General features: G+C 64.7%; 1 protein-coding gene across 1 annotated transcript; it reads right to left on the bottom strand.

Annotated features, from left to right (window-relative positions):
• Positions 1-1,081: 1,081 nt before the first annotated feature.
• On the bottom strand, positions 1,082-17,302 carry STYXL2 (serine/threonine/tyrosine interacting like 2). The gene is given in 7 exon segments (XM_045838770.1): positions 1,082-3,849; positions 3,851-4,353; positions 6,188-6,405; positions 6,569-6,800; positions 7,506-7,600; positions 16,432-16,557; positions 17,126-17,302. Coding segments are annotated over 6 exon segments (3,516 nt in total). The 5' UTR covers positions 16,542-16,557; positions 17,126-17,302; the 3' UTR covers positions 1,082-1,491.
• Positions 17,303-17,867: the final 565 nt, after the last annotated feature.

Here is a 17,867-nt window from a genome sequence, read left to right as displayed (position 1 = left end):
CTACTCGTAGCTAAAGCCCCACTGCAATCGTCAGTTAATTCCCGAGCGTGGGCAGACCCTGTGCGGGGCGCACCGCGCTCTCCGTCGCTGAGAGCCAGGTCAGAGGAGGGGCTCCGTGGCGCCGGTCCTTCTTCCGCGTTACTGCGTCACCCTCGTGCTGGCCGTGCCCCCCCCCCCACCCAGATCCGCTCTCCGACCACAGGCTCTGCTACCCGCTGCAATGCGGTCGGGTATGACCCCAGCGAGTCCCCAGCAGGAGACCCAAACCCCAGAGGAGAGCGAGCTGGGGCCCTGGCCCCGCCCCCACGCCCTGCCCAGTGCTCCGATTGGTCAGGAGGTCTTGGAGCCCGGTAAGGACCCAGGCCTGGGATGCTCACCTCGTGCCCGCCTGCCCCAGTGACCCAGCCCGTGTTCCGGAGGGACAGGCAAGGCTTGGGATTGCAGGGTAGCAGCCTCACAGCCCAGCCCACCCAGAGCACAGGGAGGGATTGAGGGAAGGACCCGCCGCACTGGGCAGTGACCCCTGGAGGAACAAGCAAGGAGGACCACAAGGTCTCCCCAAACTCCGGCTCCCTCTCCCCGTAGGGGCTTCCTGCCTGTCTCCCCCTGGCTTGCTTGCGCCTTTCCGGAGGGGCCCCGTCTTCACCCGTCTCTCCCCACCACCGCCAAGATGAAATCCCCCCGCCCACCCTGGCCGGTGCTCAGTTGGTTGGAGCATCGTCCCAAAAGGTTGTGGGTTAAACCCCCAGCTGCCGTGTGTATGGAGGCAACCAATCGATGTTTCTCTCTCTCTTTTTTTTACCTTCCTCTCTCTAAAATCAACAAACATATTAAAAATAACTGAAACGAAATCTGTCCTTTCTTCCCCCAGTTCCCTCTATTACTCTCAAGGGTCTTCCCACCACCCTGGACCACGCACAAAGGGCATCGTCACGTGTAATGACGCGATGAGGGCGGTGTTGCGTGGGGCCAGGGCAAGCCGGCTCGTGAAAACTCAGCCGTGTGTGTGTGTGTGTGTGTGTGTGTGACAGTTTGCCACGACATCCCAAGAGCTAAAAGTGACCAGAGTGAGGACGACAGCTTGGACAACAGGCTAATTTAATGCAGATCCGAAACATTAAAGAGAAACAACCAGGACACAGCATCGCCGGGCAGGGGAGACTCGCGGGGGGTGGGTTTCCGAGTCCCGCTGGAAAACCGCCGCCCAGAGCGCGCCCCACACTCGCAGCCTCCTGGCCGTGGGGGCTGGGCCCTCCTACCAGCTCCTGCGCCCTTGCGAGCGCTCCTCCGCTTCGTCCGCGCTAAACCCGGTTTACTGCGCGAGCGAAGCTGGGAAACGGTGTCAGCTGGCCCCGCCTGTAGCACCCGCCCCCATGGCTCTCCGCCCCCTCTGCCCTCCGCCTGGGACCCCTTACTTCGGCTCTGCCCCTTCGAGGAGCCTGTGCACACCCTCGTCGCTGGATGGGCGGGGGCGCCGTGTGCCCCGCGTCCTCAGTCCCCCCCGGGGCTGCCTCCCCGCGGATGCTCCCTCCTCCTCTGCAGCTTGGTCCTGGTCTCCTCCTGCCGGCGCCTCCAGGCCTCGATGACCGCTTCGTCGTCCATTTCTTCCTCCTCCTCCCCGGCCGCGCTTCGCCGGCACCGGGCGCGCCGCCCCGAAGCAAACCTCCCTTCTTCCCGGCGCTCCGTCCTCTCTCTCTCCCCGTCCTCTTCGGACCGCACGAAGCTCTGCGTGAACTTCCTCTTGGCTCCGAACTCGGCGAAGTCTGCTCTGCACGACTCCTCCACGTCTTCCCAGTCCCTGGGCCTGGCCCAGGGCGCACGCCGGGGCTCCGGGGACTCTTCCCCCGCGGAGGGCTCCGGGCTGGCCTCCGGGGAGCTGGAGGCCTCGCTGTACAGGGCCCTGGAGAACCGGTGCGTCTCCCTGCCCTCCCTGCAGGAGGAGGAGGAGAAGCGCGAAGTGCTTCTCACGGCGCTGCCGTCCGCCGCCTGGTAGGCGGTGTCTTGCTGCCCCGAGCGCGAGGCGGAGAACTTGTACCGGGAGGATTTGGACTCGGTCTCCCGGAGCAGCGACGCCCTGGCGTGCTTCCCCCGAGAGCTTCCAGACCAGTCGCTCTGGGGAGAAGACCGTCCCTCTGTCCCGAGGCCGCTGAGCCACCTAGTGACACTGCTGTCCCTCTCGCGGCCGGCCCCACTGCCGCTGCCGCCGCCGAAGCGGTCGGAGGCGTCCAGGGAGGAGCCGGCGTCCGTGTCCGGCTTTTGGGAGCCCCCGCGGGAAGAATGCTGGAAGCTGCCTATGGCGCTGTCCGCGTCCTCGTCCCTGTCACCCAGGCCCCCGTCCTCCTCTTCCCGGCCCTTCTTCTTCTTCTTCGTGAAGAGGTGGCTGCGCTGGTGGTCGCAGGCCAGCTTCTCCATCTCGTACGCGGACATCTTCTCCCTCAGCTCCGCCTGCATCTCCTTCTCCTTCTGGCCGAGCTCCTTCAGGTTGACGTGGTCGGCAAAGAGGCTGTAGGCAGGCTTGCTGGTCCCCCTCGCGCCGCTGCCCGCGCCCCCAGCCCCGGAGCTCAGCACGCTGCGGTCGGACAGCACGGACCGCGTGTCGGGGCTGGGTCGTGCGTGGCCCGGAGGCGGGAGGCCCAGGGAGGGGGCGCTCTGCGCGCTGAGCGTGGACGCCTGGTCGTCCCCCAGGCGGCCGGCTGCGGGGGCCGCCCTGTCGCTCGCCGCGGACGGGGCGCGGGACAGCAGCAGCAGCTCATTCTGCTTCTGGGCGAGAGTCTCGCTGACCACGTTGGCGATCCAGTTCTGGATGCTGGCGATGGAAATGGTGTCTCCGGGCCCCACGGGCAGGTCGGGCAGCGGCGTGGCGGGGGCGGAGGCCGGGCACCCGCCTGCGCTGCTCACGGCCCGAGACGGGCACGAGCTGAGGCTCTGGGTGCTGAGCACTGACGCCGTGTCCCCGTCGGCGCTGACCGAGGGGGCTGCGGACCAGAAGGCAGACAGGGGGAGGCTCCCGGTGGCCGCCGCACTGCCGGCCTCCCAGCTGCCCAGCGACTGGCTCTCCTCCAGCGTCTGCCTGCTCCTCTCCAGCAGCTCCAGCCTCCGCTGCCTCTTCTTGGCCGACAGAGAGGCCTCGCCCTGGCTGAGCTCCGCCACCTCCTCCTTGTTCTCGCTGCCCACCTTCTGCTGGTGTTTCAGCTTCCAGGCCTGGTAGGCGGTCAGGTTGACGTCGGAGGCGCGCCTCTCCTGCGCGGCCCCCTCTGCGCCTTGCTCGCCACCGCCGCCGTCTCCCGCCTCCGAGTCCCTCCTGTGAAACCCGAACTGGATCCTCTTGACCTTCCACCTCTCCAGCGCAGTGAGCCGCTCCTTGTTGCGGCTGCAGAAGTTGTAGAAGGAGCTGGCCTCGGACAGCACGCTCTCCTCGTCATCCTCTCGCGCCCTGCTCCCGGCCTCCGAGCCGGCGTCCACCTCCTCCTCTCTCCGGCTCTGGGAGCGGTACCTCCGGGAAGCCTCCTCCTCAATCTCCAGCAGCCGCTGGTTCCACATGTCCCAGGTGCTCTCCGTGGATGCAGAGTCGCAGCGGCGCCGGCCACCCCCGTGCTGGCGGCCGCCCTCCAGCTGCTGCGTCAGGATCCGCCTGTCGCGGCTGCTCACGCTCACGCTCTCCACAGTGCTGGTCTCGCTCAGGGTCCGCCTGCGCCTGCCCCCCACCTGGGAGCCCGCCTCTCCCTCCTCCGTCTCCACCTCCTCCTTCTCTTCCTCCTCCCGCTCCCACCTCCGGTGCCCTTCCGCCTGGTACCTCTCGTTGCGGCTCTGCCACTCCCGGATGATCCTTTCCAGGTCCTCGTCCTCAGGGCTCCTCCCCACCCTGGGCCGAGCCCCTGCCATCCCCGCCCTGGGGGGCCGTGCCCGTGCCCGTGCCCGAGGGGACGCCCTGCCCCTGCTCCTTCTTCCACTGCTCATACAGTTTCTCCTCCTCCTCTTCGTCGATGAGGGGGAGGGGCTTGGAGGCCAGGCTGGCCCTCCCCAGGGAGGAGCCACTCAGGTGGCTGGTGGCATCGTCCACCTCCTCCACGGTGAGGCCCTGCACTCCGGCCCCGACGGGGCTCCCCGCGTGTTCGCCCTCGTCCGCCCCACACGCGTCCCCCTCCCGGCCGAAGTCCTCGTCCCTCTCCTCCATCAGCTTCTCGTTGAGCTCCCGGAGCTGCCTCAGGAAGCCGTCGTTGGGGTAGATGGCCCGCTTCTTCCGCACGGTCAGCAGGGCCTGCAGCACGGCCATGTGGTGGAAGATCATCAGGTAGGCCACCACCAGCGCGGCCGAGCGGCTGACGCCCATCTCGCTGCTCACCAGGACTTTCCCTGGGGGGGGGGAGACACGCGTCACAAGGCGGCAACGACTGACCGGGTGGCCTTTTTATAAGCACCGTTTGAACGGCTGGGCGTCCCGTGTGGACGTGGCCTCTGGCCTCCCTCCATGCCCAGGCCCAGCCCCGCCCGTCCCAGATGTCAGGCGGAGCTGGGTGGGGGGGCACCCTGTGTCCGGGGGACGTTTCCTGGGCTGTCAGAAGCCAGGCAGGGCGCGGGGAGAGAGCAGGGGAAGGGGCGGGCCGCTGTCCCTGCTACAGAGACGCTAGAGGGCACTGCTTGTTTCTCCCCGCCCACCACACCGGGCCTCGGAAGGAGGAGAGATACAAGAATGGGGGCGGGGGGGGGTAAAGGAGAAAGAAAAAACGAGGCCAAGGAGCGTGAATCCCAGAGATGTGGGATCTCCAGGCTGGAAAGCACGGAAAAGCACAGGCGAAACTGAAGGATTCCCTTTACCACGTCCTCGGGGCTGCATTGCCCACCATCCAGGCTCTGCGGGGCGTCTCCAGTGACGGGGAGCTCAGTACCGCACACACCACACACACCACGCACACTCGTGTGTACGTGCACACATACCACACACACTCACATGTACACATACACCACCCACACGCACCTCACTCCGAGTTTATTAGATCACTCTAATATTTCGGAAACTTCTGCACCTGAGGGGACAGAGCATGGCTCTCTGTGACGGGCACTCAGGGCCCCCCGACACTCGGGGTCAGTGCTGAGCGCATCTGTGGGAACCAGGCCTTTCACGTGAAAGCTTTACGAAGATCACTATTACATTCTTTGGTAAACGTTATTTTTATTTTCCTGGCTGTTCTGAGTCTTCCAATCATCACTCAAACCTCTTTTCATGTTCTCACATGCATCTTTAACGTTTTAATCCTCACAGCAATTTTAGGAGGATCCATCTCTTGCCTTTGGTCTCTGGATAAGGTCCCTGGGGTCCCAGGGGTACAGGGCATGGCCCGGAGCCCCGAGGGACAGAGAGAGCGCAGCGAGTCCTGACACCTCCCCTCCCCCCACCGCCAGGCCTCTGAGTACCAACCCTGAGCTCTCCCTGCGCTCCGTGCCTGGAGCTCTGTGGGCAACACCCTGCAGACGGGTCTCCTGTTGGCTCCTTTGGGGCCCCAGCACCGCTCCCCTCCCACTCCCACCTGCCCGGCCTCCCGAGGTGGAGCCTCCCGACTCGAAGAGGTGACCTTCATCAAATGCTCCAACCCCTGGCCTTGGCCTTCACCTTCCTGCACGCGGGGCCCCTGTATGCTCACCCCCACCCAGGAGGGCTCCCAGACAAGCTTACCCCCCAGGGTCTGGGCTCCGGCGCTGTCCTTGGCCAGGCGCCCGCCCTCCCACCCCGCCGCTGTCACTCAGCTCACACGCCCCCCCCCCAACCTGCCGCTGCAGGGGCTGGCCCGTCACTCTGACACGTCACCCAGGCATGTGCTCTGCTTCACCAGAGTATCTCACGTTCTTCTTTCTCTTTTCCTGTCAATTTCTCCGCCCTCGCTGCCGAGGGAGAGGAGAAGGCCAGCACCTCTGTGTGTGTCCACCCCCGTCCCCCAGTCCCCCAGTCCCCGGGGCCGGAACAGCAGCTGACACCAGCAGGCTCCTCAGTCCGCACCTACTGGGCCCACGATGGTCCTTTCCTGCCCCCCCTTCTTACAACGGGACGACGACCTTCTGAGGACACATGACCCCAGTCTACATGGCAGATGATCGGGAGTTCTTCTTCACATCCCGCCCACCTTGCTTCTCCTGCCACCAGGCTGGGGGGCTAGCTGCTCAGCGCAGGCGCCCCCCGCCCCCCGCCGCTCACCTCGGTAGGTCAGCAGCGCCTCGTCCAGGAACTCCGCGGCCTTCCGGAAGTGCCGGGAGATGTCCACCTCGGGGAAGTCGTCCACCTCCAGCCCCAGGTACTGGATGTCCAGGCCCGAGTAGAACTCAGGCCCCGTGTACACGCCGGTGCCGTGCGCGGCGTTCAGGATGTGGGTGACGCCCATCCTCTTCAGCCTGCTCTTGTTCACGGCCACGCTCCTGGGGACAGAGGGGCGGGGAGTTTTGTTTAATTCGCCAGGCGGGAACCAGAAAGGCGCGTGGCACTGAGAGAGGGGGTCAGCGAACTCGGGGGGCTGTCCCCTCGCCGGGGCACTCCCCAGAGGGCCAGGACGAAGGGGCGGGGCCCGGCCGTCAGACTCACTTCTCCGCTATGAAGACGCCGGGCCAGACCTCGTCCACCTCGTTCCAGGGCGCCTCCTGGCGGTCCCGGACCAGCGCCCGCTGCAGGTCCAGGACGCAGGGCGTGTTGTACAGGCTGCGGTCGTCCATCTTCTCCCGCACGCGGTTGTACAGGTCCTCCACCAGCAGCTGCTCGGCGGACTCCAGCATGCCCGGGCACTCGGCCGCAGCCTTCGGCCCCCGCGGCGTCAGTTCTGGGGGGACAGGAGCGTCCGCGTCAGAGCGGGGACCCCACGGCCTCCCAGCCCCCGGGGACAGCCCGCGCTCGGCCAGTGTGCGGCCAGGACTCCCCCGCGGTGTGGGCTGCACTGCTGGCAGAGTCTGCCGGAAGGACTCCTGCACCCATGCGGTCCCGACCAGCGGCCGTGCCGGGGAGGGGACACCGGCTTCCCTCGCACCCCCGCAACCCGGTAGTTCCCTAAAGCCGGCTGACGATTTCTTAGACCAGGGTCCTCGGCCCGGGTCTGAGTCGCACTCACAGCTCCCACAGAGCCCCGTGTGGAGGGGAAGTGGCTGCCCAAGGAGCCAATGGCCTCCTCTCCCAACAGCGCCCTCTGCGGCGGGCCTGGCCCCCTTTCTCAGGAAGCGCAGCCACCCTGGGAGAGCGGACCCCGCCGCGGTCCTTTCTGCTCCATCACGTGCAGTTGACGTGTTTACTGCGGGCCCCGCCCGCTCCAGGCCCAGGCGTCACGTCTGTGCTTCTCGGGCCTGTGCCTCGGCCGGGCGGCAGCCGCCAGGACAGCGCCCGGGCCTTCGGGACAACAGGGGGGAGGAGCTGGGGTTCCCCATAAACCCGCCCCCTTCGGTGAGCCTGGGTCTCCTCCTCCTCCTCCTCCTCCTCCTCCTTCGGTTCCCGGTTCTTCAAAGGGGGACTCCTGCCTGGCTTCTGACGGCATTACCTTCTCTGATGATGCGTTTGGCCGCCACGGCCGAGGACAGGTGGATGGGCTCCATGAAGATGCTCTCGGTGTCTGCCTCCGAGACCACGGAGCACCTGAGAAAAGAGACAAGATGAGCCTGAGAGGGAGGGGCCCTTCCTACGCGGGAAACCCGGCCTGGGGCTCAGCCACAGTGAGCAGCCAGGAGACACGGAGGGAGCGCCCTCCCAGGAGCCTCAGCGGGCGGAGGGCTGGGGGTGCGGGTCAGCGGTCCAGCTGCCCTCAGACCGGAGACGAGGGCATCGAGGCTGTGGTAGGCACGTCTCTGGTCGAGGGGACTCCCCCCCCGATGTGGCGTGACTGTCTCTACTGCGTTCCCACCCTTGGTGGTCCTGCCGCTCCGGTTTTCCTCTCGTCCCCTGTTCTTCTGCTGCCGATACTGAGCCGGTGTCTGCCCCCGCCCCGCCCGGGTTCCACTGGACGGGCGGCTGGGTGCCCCGGGGCCTGGCCCTGCTTGTAAGGGAGCGGCTGAGAATGCCGGGCCGGTGCATCGCCCGGGCAACGGGGAGCCATGCTGCAGGGACCGCGGACCCCCAGGGCCCGCCTGGGCCAGGACGGGCTGCAGCAGCCGAGGCGAATGAACATGGGGGCCGTTTCCCCGAAAGAGTTCAGCAGAGCCGACCCAGGGGCCTTGGGGGGGCCTGGTGAGTCTCGGGCGGGACAGAGTTAGGACCACACTATAGTGGTCGGTGTCCTCCCCCGGGTGTCCAGCCCAGGGCTGGGTGAGCTGTGGGTCTTTTTCTGCTTAGCATCTCCTAGGTGCGGAGAGGTTAAGAAAAAGTGAGAAGGTTTAATGGACACCATTTTTTTTTCTATCACGAAACTTCCCTCATCCTGCCCCTTTACCGCCACCCCCTCCCTGCCCCTTCGTCCCTGCGCCATCGCCGGCCGGTTTTATGTCCCCGCTGCGCATGTGACCTTCTCAGAACGTTATATAAATGGAGTCGCACAGAAACGGAGCCTTTTGGAGATGGCTTATTGCACTCAGCAAAAGACATCCGAGAGTCACCCACCCTATTGCATGAATCAATAACTTGTTCCTTTTTATCGCCCGACACCGTTTTATTATTTAAGCACCTCCGGCTATTTCGGCCGCCACGGTCACGCTGCCTGGCCTCAAGGCCGAGGGCTCCCGAGGAGAGAGTGACACCCCCCGCCCCCCCAGTTTGGTGGCCCTCCGGCTTCTGGTCTTCCCCCCTGCTCTGCCTGCCCCTGCTGACTCCCCACAGCCCTCGAACCCCCGCTGTGTCACCCCGCCCAGGCGTGGCAGTGCCGGTGGGGGGGGGGGGCGCCGTCACCTTCGCCCAGAGCTGGAGCCTCTGCCCGCCGTCATTTTGCTCTGAAATGTGTGAAGTTGATGTGTTTCCCGATCCTCGTGACCGACCTATTTTGGGGAGGGAAACCCACGGGGCTTCGTTTCCGCCGCCGGGGTTTAGAAGTTTGCCAACGGTGTTCCCCGGTCTGCTTTCATCCATTGTGCTGGGAACGGATACGATTTTTGAGTGCCTTCCATGCGTGAGATTCTGGCACCACTCCCGGCAATAGGTATTGTCACCCTGCTCCAAGACGAGAGACGGCAGCTCCCAGGCGCTGCAGCCCCGGCGGGGGGGGAGGGGGGGGCGGGGGGCGGGCAGTCAGGGGCAGGGCCGAGTTACGAGCACAGGGGGCGCTGCTCCAACTCCGACCTTCTCTCCCCCACGACCCAGCGGTTCCCTGCCGACTGGGCAGGGGCCACCCCAGCTGGGTCCCCCGTCCCCACACAGACTTCGGCACAGGGAAGTGCCTGGAAAACACACGTTGCAGCCGTGGCTGGGTGGGCGTGCTGACTGCGGCTGAGCTGAACAGAGTGGGACAGAGCGGGGATGGGTCAGGGGCACCGAATGGATTTGCAGAGCGGTGAGCTGGCACTCGGCATCCCTGCCAGGGCCCAGCCTCGGCAGAGCGGTGGGTGCGCTCGGCGCCCAGCAAGGCTGTCGAGGAGGAGACATCTCTGCTGGGAGAAAGCAGCAGCCCAGACTCCACCCGGGACGTGGCCGGGCCGCCCCTGCTGCCCGGGGCCAGCGGAACATGAGGTCGCCATGGTGCTTCCTGAGGGACGACCCCTGCCTCGCTCCCACGAGAACAGGGCTCGCGGCCTGACAGCCCCCCGAGATCCTTTCTCCCCAGGGACGTGGCGGAGGCCCGTGCCCACCGCCTGGACGCCCAGCGCCCCCCTCCTCACCCACCTGTCCTCTCAGGGCACCCTCCACCTCAGGGCACCTGTCTCAGGTGCACGCTGACGTTAACGCCTGTGAAACCGTCGGGGCAGGGTCCAGCTCCTGGACGAGAGCCCCCCGCACCCCAGTGTCAGCCTGACCTGCAGCCCTCCTCACTCAGAGAGGCTGGCCCACTCCCCTTGAATCTGGCTGGTCTTTCGACTGTTTTCACCGGTAGAATATTCTGGAAGCGGCACCGTGCCGGGGTCTGAGCCCGGGCTGAAGGGCGGCCTCCCTTGCTGGCTCCCGTCCCTCTCTGTGGAAGCCCCGGGCTGCTGGGTGGGGGGCCGGCCACCACGCTGGGAGGGCCACCGGTCAGCAGGCCCCGCCGGGCTCCCCGCCGACGGCCACCTCATGCCTGAGCCTCTCAGACCGGAGCCTGCACCCATTGCCCCGTCCCCCGCTGCCACCGTGGGAGACACGGATAGGCGGCCCCGTCTGAAGTCCTGACCCACAGAAAGGGGAGCGAAGCGACGTCGTGGGCTTGCGTCGTCACGTTCCGGGGAGACTCGTTAATCGTAAGCGGCAACAAACGACAGGAACGGACCGCTCCGAGGACTGAGCAGTGACACTCGCGAGAACGCCGGGCCCTGTTCTCCCTCCTCGCCGCGGTCCAGCGCCTTGTCGGGCCCTGGGACCGACGCCCACCTCCACGGGGCGGCGGGCGGGGGGGGGGCGGGCAGGAACCACAAGCGACTCCAGCCTGGGGCCGTCTGGGCCAGGGGTTCGGGGCAGTCCTGAGTTTTAAATTCCAGCATCTCATAAAAGTACCATCAGAGCCTCAGCTTCTACATGAATGTGAGTCCCATCTGCATCCCAACCATATTTATTAAGGGAGAGTTACTCCTTTATTTACAATGATTAACATCATTTACACCACTATTAACAGGTGTCTGGGTCATTAAGGGTCAGTGTTACATCAGACGAGGTTGGTGCGGAAGACCAAACAGAACCCTGACAGGTAGTGAGCTGACAGTTCTTGTTCTTATGGAAAGAACAGGCGCTTCCTCCAGGCAGCCCCCCTGGCTCCCACAGGTTGACACCCTTTCCCTCCGCCGGCCTCCAGGGCCCTGCACCCGGGGGGGCTTTCTCGGGGCTGTAGTCGCACTCCAAGCTGGGGCGCAGAGGGAAAGGGGCAGGGGGCGCCCTCCCCTGTGGGGTGCTCGGAAAGGCCCGGGGAGGGCTCGGCAGGTGGCGCCAGTGGGTACCCAGCCTGGGACTGTCCACCCGCGACCCCCGAGGCCCGGCCTCTCCCCTCACAGTGCTGGCCTGTGGCAGTGTGGGTGCGGTTTCAAGCGACTGGCACCGGGAACGGAGCCTCCTTCCTGCGTACACCTAAGGTGGGAGGCTGTGGGTTTGATAGGGAGCGTCTGGAACTAAAACCTGAAAACTGACATGACAGAGAAGCACCCCCCCCCGCCCCGCCCCGTGGGTGGTACAGACGGAAGCCCAGCTCAGCCCTCGGCCGATCCGGGGACTGGCACAGGAAGCCGCGGCCCAGGACCCTTCCGAGAGGACCCCCTCCCCCGCCCCACAGCACGCCCGCTCCTGGCCGCTGACTCGAACACGCGAGGCCAGGGAGCGCGGCCGTGTGTGCAGGGTGTGGGGCGCAGAGTTTCTATGAGACCGAAGCAGAGACAGCACCCGGCAGCCGTGAAACTGCTTTGCCGGTTGACCGGTCTGTAAGGCAACACAGGGGCAGGGCCCAACAGGCCCGGGGCGGGGGTGGGGGGAGGCCCGAGCAGCGGGGGCTTCACCCAGGAAGGAAGGGAGAAGGGGCCAGGCCTGCACCCTGGCCCTGCCTCCACTACAAGGCCAGCGAGACGCGCGGGGAGGTTTGATTTACGACCTCGTCTGCCCGCACCAGCATCCCCCGCGTCCCTGAGATGGAGCGGACCGCACTCACACCCTGAGGAGAAGCGGCAAGGGCGACAGGAGGGGACAGAGAGGACCTCGGATCGATAACACACCCGTCACAGGACCGGGGAGGGGCAGCTGGAAAGACTGGAGGGCGGACTGAAAGAGAGCCCGCAAAGCGATTGGGGTTTGACAAACCTCCTACCCCAGAATGAAAGACGGGGGTCACCCTCCTTCAAGCCTGCGCCTTTCAAACCCACGGACGGTGACCCACAAGTGAATCACAAAACCAGTCCAACAGGTCGTGCCCAGCATCCGGGAAGAAACAAAAAAAGTAGAACAGCGCCACCCACTGGAAGGATATCCCTGTGTGCGCGTTCTGAGCTGGCAGGTAAACCGGTGTCCACTGAGGTTTGCAGTCTGCACCGTGGGAGCCCCACCGCTGCAAGCTGATTGGTTGGCGGCTGTTGGACGCAGAGTGGGGCAGCACGGGGTCCTTCGACCCAGCGCCCCCGACAGCCGGCCGCTTCCTTTCCAGGAGCTCCCTGGCAACGGAGCGTGGCAGAGGCCCAGGAGGGGGCGTCTTTCTCGATGTGGCTTTTGCAGAAAAGGAACAGGTTTCTGAGCTCCCCGCGAATGTTCATTCACCTCCGAGGGAAGCCCCCGCACGCCGGCCGACCAAGCGGAGGCTCCGAGGAAGGGGAGGAGCCCGGGACCTGGAGCGAATGGGTGTTGAGCCAGCTGCGTCCGGCAGGCTCCGAGGACGCGCAGAGGGGAAAGATCGCCAGGGAAAAAGAAGTATCAAAGAGAAAGGAAAGACAGGACGCGCGGTGTCCTGGGGACACCGGGCCTGACCCGCCAGGCCAGCCGCCCGCCCACCGTGCCGGCGCGCACGCGGACCTCCCCCGCCAGAGCGGCAGGCGGAGCACCGCTAAGAAACGTCACCAGTCACTGGCAGTGGACGGAAACGCCACCGCGAGGGACGGCCTGACCGGACCTGCCAGGTATTCTAAAACACTGCAGAGGCTCGAAACGTTCAGACCCAAAAAGCCAAAGCCAGAAATGGATTTCAACTTGGCAAGAGAGGAAGGGGCAACGGAGGAAGGAGACCCGCCCTCCTCCTCGGCGGTGCGGTCTCCCCGAGTCCCTTCCCCGGCCCTCACTCCGAGCTGCCCCAAAGCGCCGGGCACTTAACAAAATGCCTGGGCCCAGGGCAGTGATTAAAATCATGCACACGGACTCTGGGCAGCCAGCCGGCTGTTCATTGGGCAGTTCTTCCTGCTGTTTACACACTCGACACCCTCAGTCGCCGTTAGCTGCTAAAACATTCTTCTGGTGGACGAAACACAGGTTCTTATTTCTGTTACGTGTGGGTCAGCAGGGGGCCCGCTGGGTCACGGGACAGGCACGTGTTTAGTTTTAGTCCACGCTCCATGACCGTCTTCAGGGAACACACTCACAGCAGCAAGCAGGGCAGGGGAGCTGCTTTCGTATCTTCGGAACATTCACCGCCGCCGGGCTTTGATTTTAGATAACGCGGTGAGTGGGCCGTGGCACTGGGTGGTCATCTTAATTTGAATTTCTAGGATACGTTTTTCGTTTTTATCGGTTTCTAGCTCAAGTCCCAAAGGGTCGGAAAACAGGGTGTGCGTAATTTTAAGCGTTAAAAATGTGTTGATATCGGCCATGCCCAGCGTGTGGCCTGTTCAGGCAAACAGACCGTGTGTCTGGGATAAAGGCGTGTATTCTGCAAGGCTGGGCAGGTGCGTGGTCTGGAGATGCCAGCTAGACTAGCTCCGTCCGCTGTTTTGCTCAGACTTCCTGTTGGTGCGTTTTCACGTTGGCTTTTCCGTGACAGTGCACACACAACCTTCTCAGGCGCAGGCGCACAGCACAGCGGTGAGACCTTCACGTGCCTCACCCAGCGGTCGCTCCGGTGGGTCTGGCGCCCGCCCGGAGCCACGCAGATTCGCCGCATGGTACCGTCGGCTACATTCCCTCTGCTGCGCCGCACGCCCCCTGGCTGTGCACTGCCAGTTACAAAACCGCCCACATTTTTTCATATGTTTTGCCTCCTTCTACCAGTTGCTAAGATTGTTTTGTAAAAAATATACTTTGGCCCAAGATGGTAAATGTTCATGGTTTATGTTGTTCTGCCAGCGTTTTGCTTTCCGTATTTCGAGGCAACATTACTGGATCGCAGACACTGAAAGGACCAGCTCTCCCTGGGGGACCGAACCTGCCGTCACCGTCACCGTGGCGCTTCCCGCGTCGCCTGCAGTAACGCCCGCCCGACGTCTCCTGGGGCCGATATCCATACACAGCGAGGGTTCGAGGCTGTTTTCCCCGTTAGTGTCTGTGGCTGCAGCAGCTGGCGACCTCCAGCGGGGGCCGCGGCATGTCCCACCCTCCTGCTCCCTTCGCAGGGGGGTCCTGACCCTCCTCCGGTGCGATGGCCCTGCTCCAGAACCTCGTGGTCCTTCGGGAGCCTTTGAGGCTGCATCGTGGGAACCAACGCGCTTCTGCCTTGTCCCCTCACGCTTGAGCGGCCAGGCTCCGAGGAAGCCCCCACGGAGGGGTCATCGTGTGTGGCCAACAGGAAGTGCCAGTCGTGTGAAGATGCCTCTGCCATACCAGCCCCACTGTGGAGTCCCCCCCCCCCCCGACATGCCTGCTTCAACTCTCTCCAGCTGAGGCCAGACGTCGTGGAGGGAAGGCCAGCCCCGCCACTGTCCCTCGTCCGGGTTCCTGACGGCGACTGTAACAGGACGGTGGTCTTAGGTCACTAAGTCGTGAAGTCACGAGCGGTGCTAACTGGGACAGTGTGGTGTGAGCTTTCTACCCTTTTAACCTTTGTGTGTCTTTATTTTTAAGGCATGTCTCTTGTAAGCAGTATGTAGGGCATTAAAACATTGAGTCCAGCCCTGGCTGGCGTAGCTCAGTGGATTGAGCATGGGCTGAGAACCAAAGTGTCGCAGGTTTGATTCCTAGTCAGGGTACATGCCTGGGTTGCAGGCCATGACTCCCAGCAACCACACATTGATGTTTCTCTCTCTATCTCCCTCCCTTCTCTCTCTAAAATAAATAAATAAAATCTTAAAAAAATTTGAGTCTGACAATTGCCTTTTAATTGTAGTATTTAGTCTCTTTGTGTTTAATGTAATTACGTATTTGAGTTTAAGTCTACCGTTTTCTTATTTCATATGCTTTTTCTTATTATTGGTTATGCTTTTTTACATTGTTTTCTTGTTATTTTGTTATCATTTTCTGTGTCTGTTTTCTTTCTTGCCTCCTTCTGCACTGATTATATTTTGTGACCGTATCCTCCCCGCATCAGACTGTTAACTGTACATTCTGTTGTGACTCTCGCGACAGTCACACTGGGAACGACAGCCAGCACCCCGGCTTCCTGCTCAGACCCGCTGTCTCAGAAAGCCTCTCTCGGCCGCTCCGCCAAGCCGAGCGGCGCAGCGCGGAGACCAGGAGGCGAAGAAATAAGTCCGGGTGGAAACGGGGCCAGGAGAGAACTCTGGGCGGGGCTCTGACTCAGGGAGTTATCTGGTCCGCGCAGCTCAGAAACCTATTAAGGATCATATTTCTAAGGAGACCAGGAGCCTTGGCAAAGCCCTCGGGTGCTGTAAGCCCTGAAACAGCGGGCCCTTGAACTCCACACAGCAGCCGGGGAAGGAGACTCGGGGATCCCTCCCTGGGGAGGCCGCCGGTGTGCCCCCCCCCCCAATGGGGAAAAGGGTGAGCGAACCCCGGCTGTCTGGAGGGTGCACCGTGGCCGGGACGGCCCCTTCCTGAGCTCGGACCCCCGCCGTCCCCCCTCCACACAAGAAACCACGGCCCGCCGTCCCAGCGACGGGGGAGCGCGAGGCCGGAGAGCGACGGCCGCTTTCAGGCCCGGCCCAGGCGCCTCCCGCGAGTCCCGCTCTCTCCGCCTGGTCTCTGCGGACGCGCGCTAATTTTAGAAGGCACGCCGAGGAACGCAGGGCCTCCAGGATAAACGGGAGCCTGGGTTCCTGGGTCACGACTCGGGCCCCCGTTCGGGAAGTTTCTGAGCGTGGAAGCGGGGGTGGCGCTGCCCACGGCTGCGCCCGCCAACCCAGCCTCCTGGGGCAGGCCTGCAGGCGGGGCGGGCGGGCGCCTTAACCCTCCCCGCCCTGGGGGCTTCTCTACGCGGGATCCGAAGGCGGGGTTTCAAAGCACAAGTCCCCAGGCCCCACCGGGCCGCGTGCCCGCCTTCACGCCCGTCTCGCTCCCGCGGGGAAGCCTCCCAGCCCCGTTGTCATAACACACAGGGGACTCCCCGGGAGGCCGCGTCACGCTTCCGTGCCCGGGGCTCACCGCCACTCGCCCCCGGGCAGACCTGTGTCCCGGTTGGAAAGACCCGGCCTGGTCACGAGTCAGAGTGTCTCTGTCCCCGGGCCTGGCCGCGGGGCCGCTTACAGTCTGTGGTCACCACCCGCCCTCCAGGTTCACCCGCCAGACTCCCGCTCACCCTTCAGGGTCCAGGTCCGGCATCCCCTCCCCCAGGAAGCCCCCTATGCCCTGTCCAAGTCCAGCGGTCCCGGCCCCCGGCCCGCCACACGCTGACCCCAGGTGGGGATTCTCACCCACCGCCCCCCGCCCCCGGGGGGCAGTCTGTCCTGGTGTTCCTGCTCCGGGAAGGACGACACACAGAAAGGACCCCCGGAGGTTCGTTGAATCGGTGAACCTAGGGGCCGGCGGTGGGCTCCCTGGCCCCCACCCCCCAGGCAGGGCTCACTCACCGGCTGGGCGAGGGGCTGCGGAGGTACCGGGCCTGCACGGCCCTCACGTCCGCTTCATCCTCCTCGCTGGGGACCACCTGCTCCTCCTCGCGGTCCCTGCCGGTCGCCATGACGGCCGGTCAGGCTCTGTAAGGGAGAAAGGCCATTCAGGGACCCAGCGCCGGAGGCCTCGTGGGGGGCGGAGGCGTGAGGGCAATGTCACCTCCGTAAGGCTGGGGGCGGAGGGCCACCGCCTGCTAATACCCTCCTGGGGAGGGAACCCTCGGGGGAGACCGAGGCCCACCCGGCGCAGCCACCATCCCCGGGACGCCCCGGCCGAGCAGAGAGCCCAGCTCGGGGTCTCGAGATTTAGGAAGTGACACCCTGGCTCTTTCCGCAGGTGCCAGGAAGGGGTGGGGCGGCGGTGGGGCACCCAGAGGGTGATACAGAGAGTTCAGAAAGACCCAGGAGGCCGTGAATACAGGCACCCGCACTCTCCCACGCTCACTGCGGTCCCCGCTGGGGGAGGGGCAGCTGGCCCTGGAGCCACTGTGCCCCCCAAGCCCCCAACCCCCGCCCCCAGCTCAGGACTGAGAAATCCCCAGAGCCGCCCCAGCCGGGGCTGGGCCCTGACCCCCAGGATGGAGCTGCCGCCCTCGGCTGCCCGCCCTGGGTCCTGGGCCCACTGGATGCATGGAGAAAGGCGTGTACTCACTGCGGAACTGCCCGAGTCTCCACACCAAGGGGCAGCCTCCCGGGGACTGAGGGACCCGGGGAAAGGGGCCGAGGCCCCACCGGGGAGGGGCCTGACTGTCTCCCCAGCGCCTCTTCCCTGCCGGGCAGGACAGCTGTTACCAGGAAACCTTAGCTGCCTTCTAAGTTTAGCCTCTGGCCCCCACAGCCGGCCAGTCTCTGGGAGGGAGGAATGCAGGCCCGCTTAACCCCTTCCCTCTGGGCCGGCTCTCCCCTCGGACAGCCGGTGGCCACATGGGCGGGGCGTCTGCGCTTTGCGGGGGTCGGGCAGCCTAGAGGAAAGCCTTTGGGGGCCCTCTCTCCGTACCCCGCCCCCTCGGCCTGGGGCAGCCTGGGCAGGGCTCAGAGGAATGAGACCAGCTGCACCCCAGCCCATGTGGGCTTGGGGGGGGGCTGGGGCAGGCACCCGCTGAGCAGAGCGGGCGGGGCTCCCACAGGTGTGGGGCGCACCGGGGTGGCTGCCGGGAGGTCGGAGCTCACGAGCCGGGTTGCATTCCTGTCAACACGGACGGCCCTGGCGAGGAGACCGGGCGCTGTTGGTACTCCCCTTCTAGTGACCCATCGCCTCTCGGCGAGGGTCAGCTGACAGCCTGGACGAGGCCAAAATTCCTCAAGCTTCATAAACTTCGTGTAAACTCACAAGCCACCCTGCTCCATGACACCGCCTCCCGCCAACCCTGTGATCGGAGCAGAGCCCAGTACTT

This window comes from Phyllostomus hastatus, unplaced genomic scaffold, assembly GCF_019186645.2.
Source record: "Phyllostomus hastatus isolate PE091 unplaced genomic scaffold, TTU_PhHast_1.1 phas_contig_283, whole genome shotgun sequence".
Lineage (NCBI taxonomy): Eukaryota > Metazoa > Chordata > Mammalia > Chiroptera > Phyllostomidae > Phyllostomus > Phyllostomus hastatus.
The sequence above is the reverse complement of the archived record's forward strand: the minus strand, read 5'-3'. Positions and strand labels throughout refer to the sequence as shown.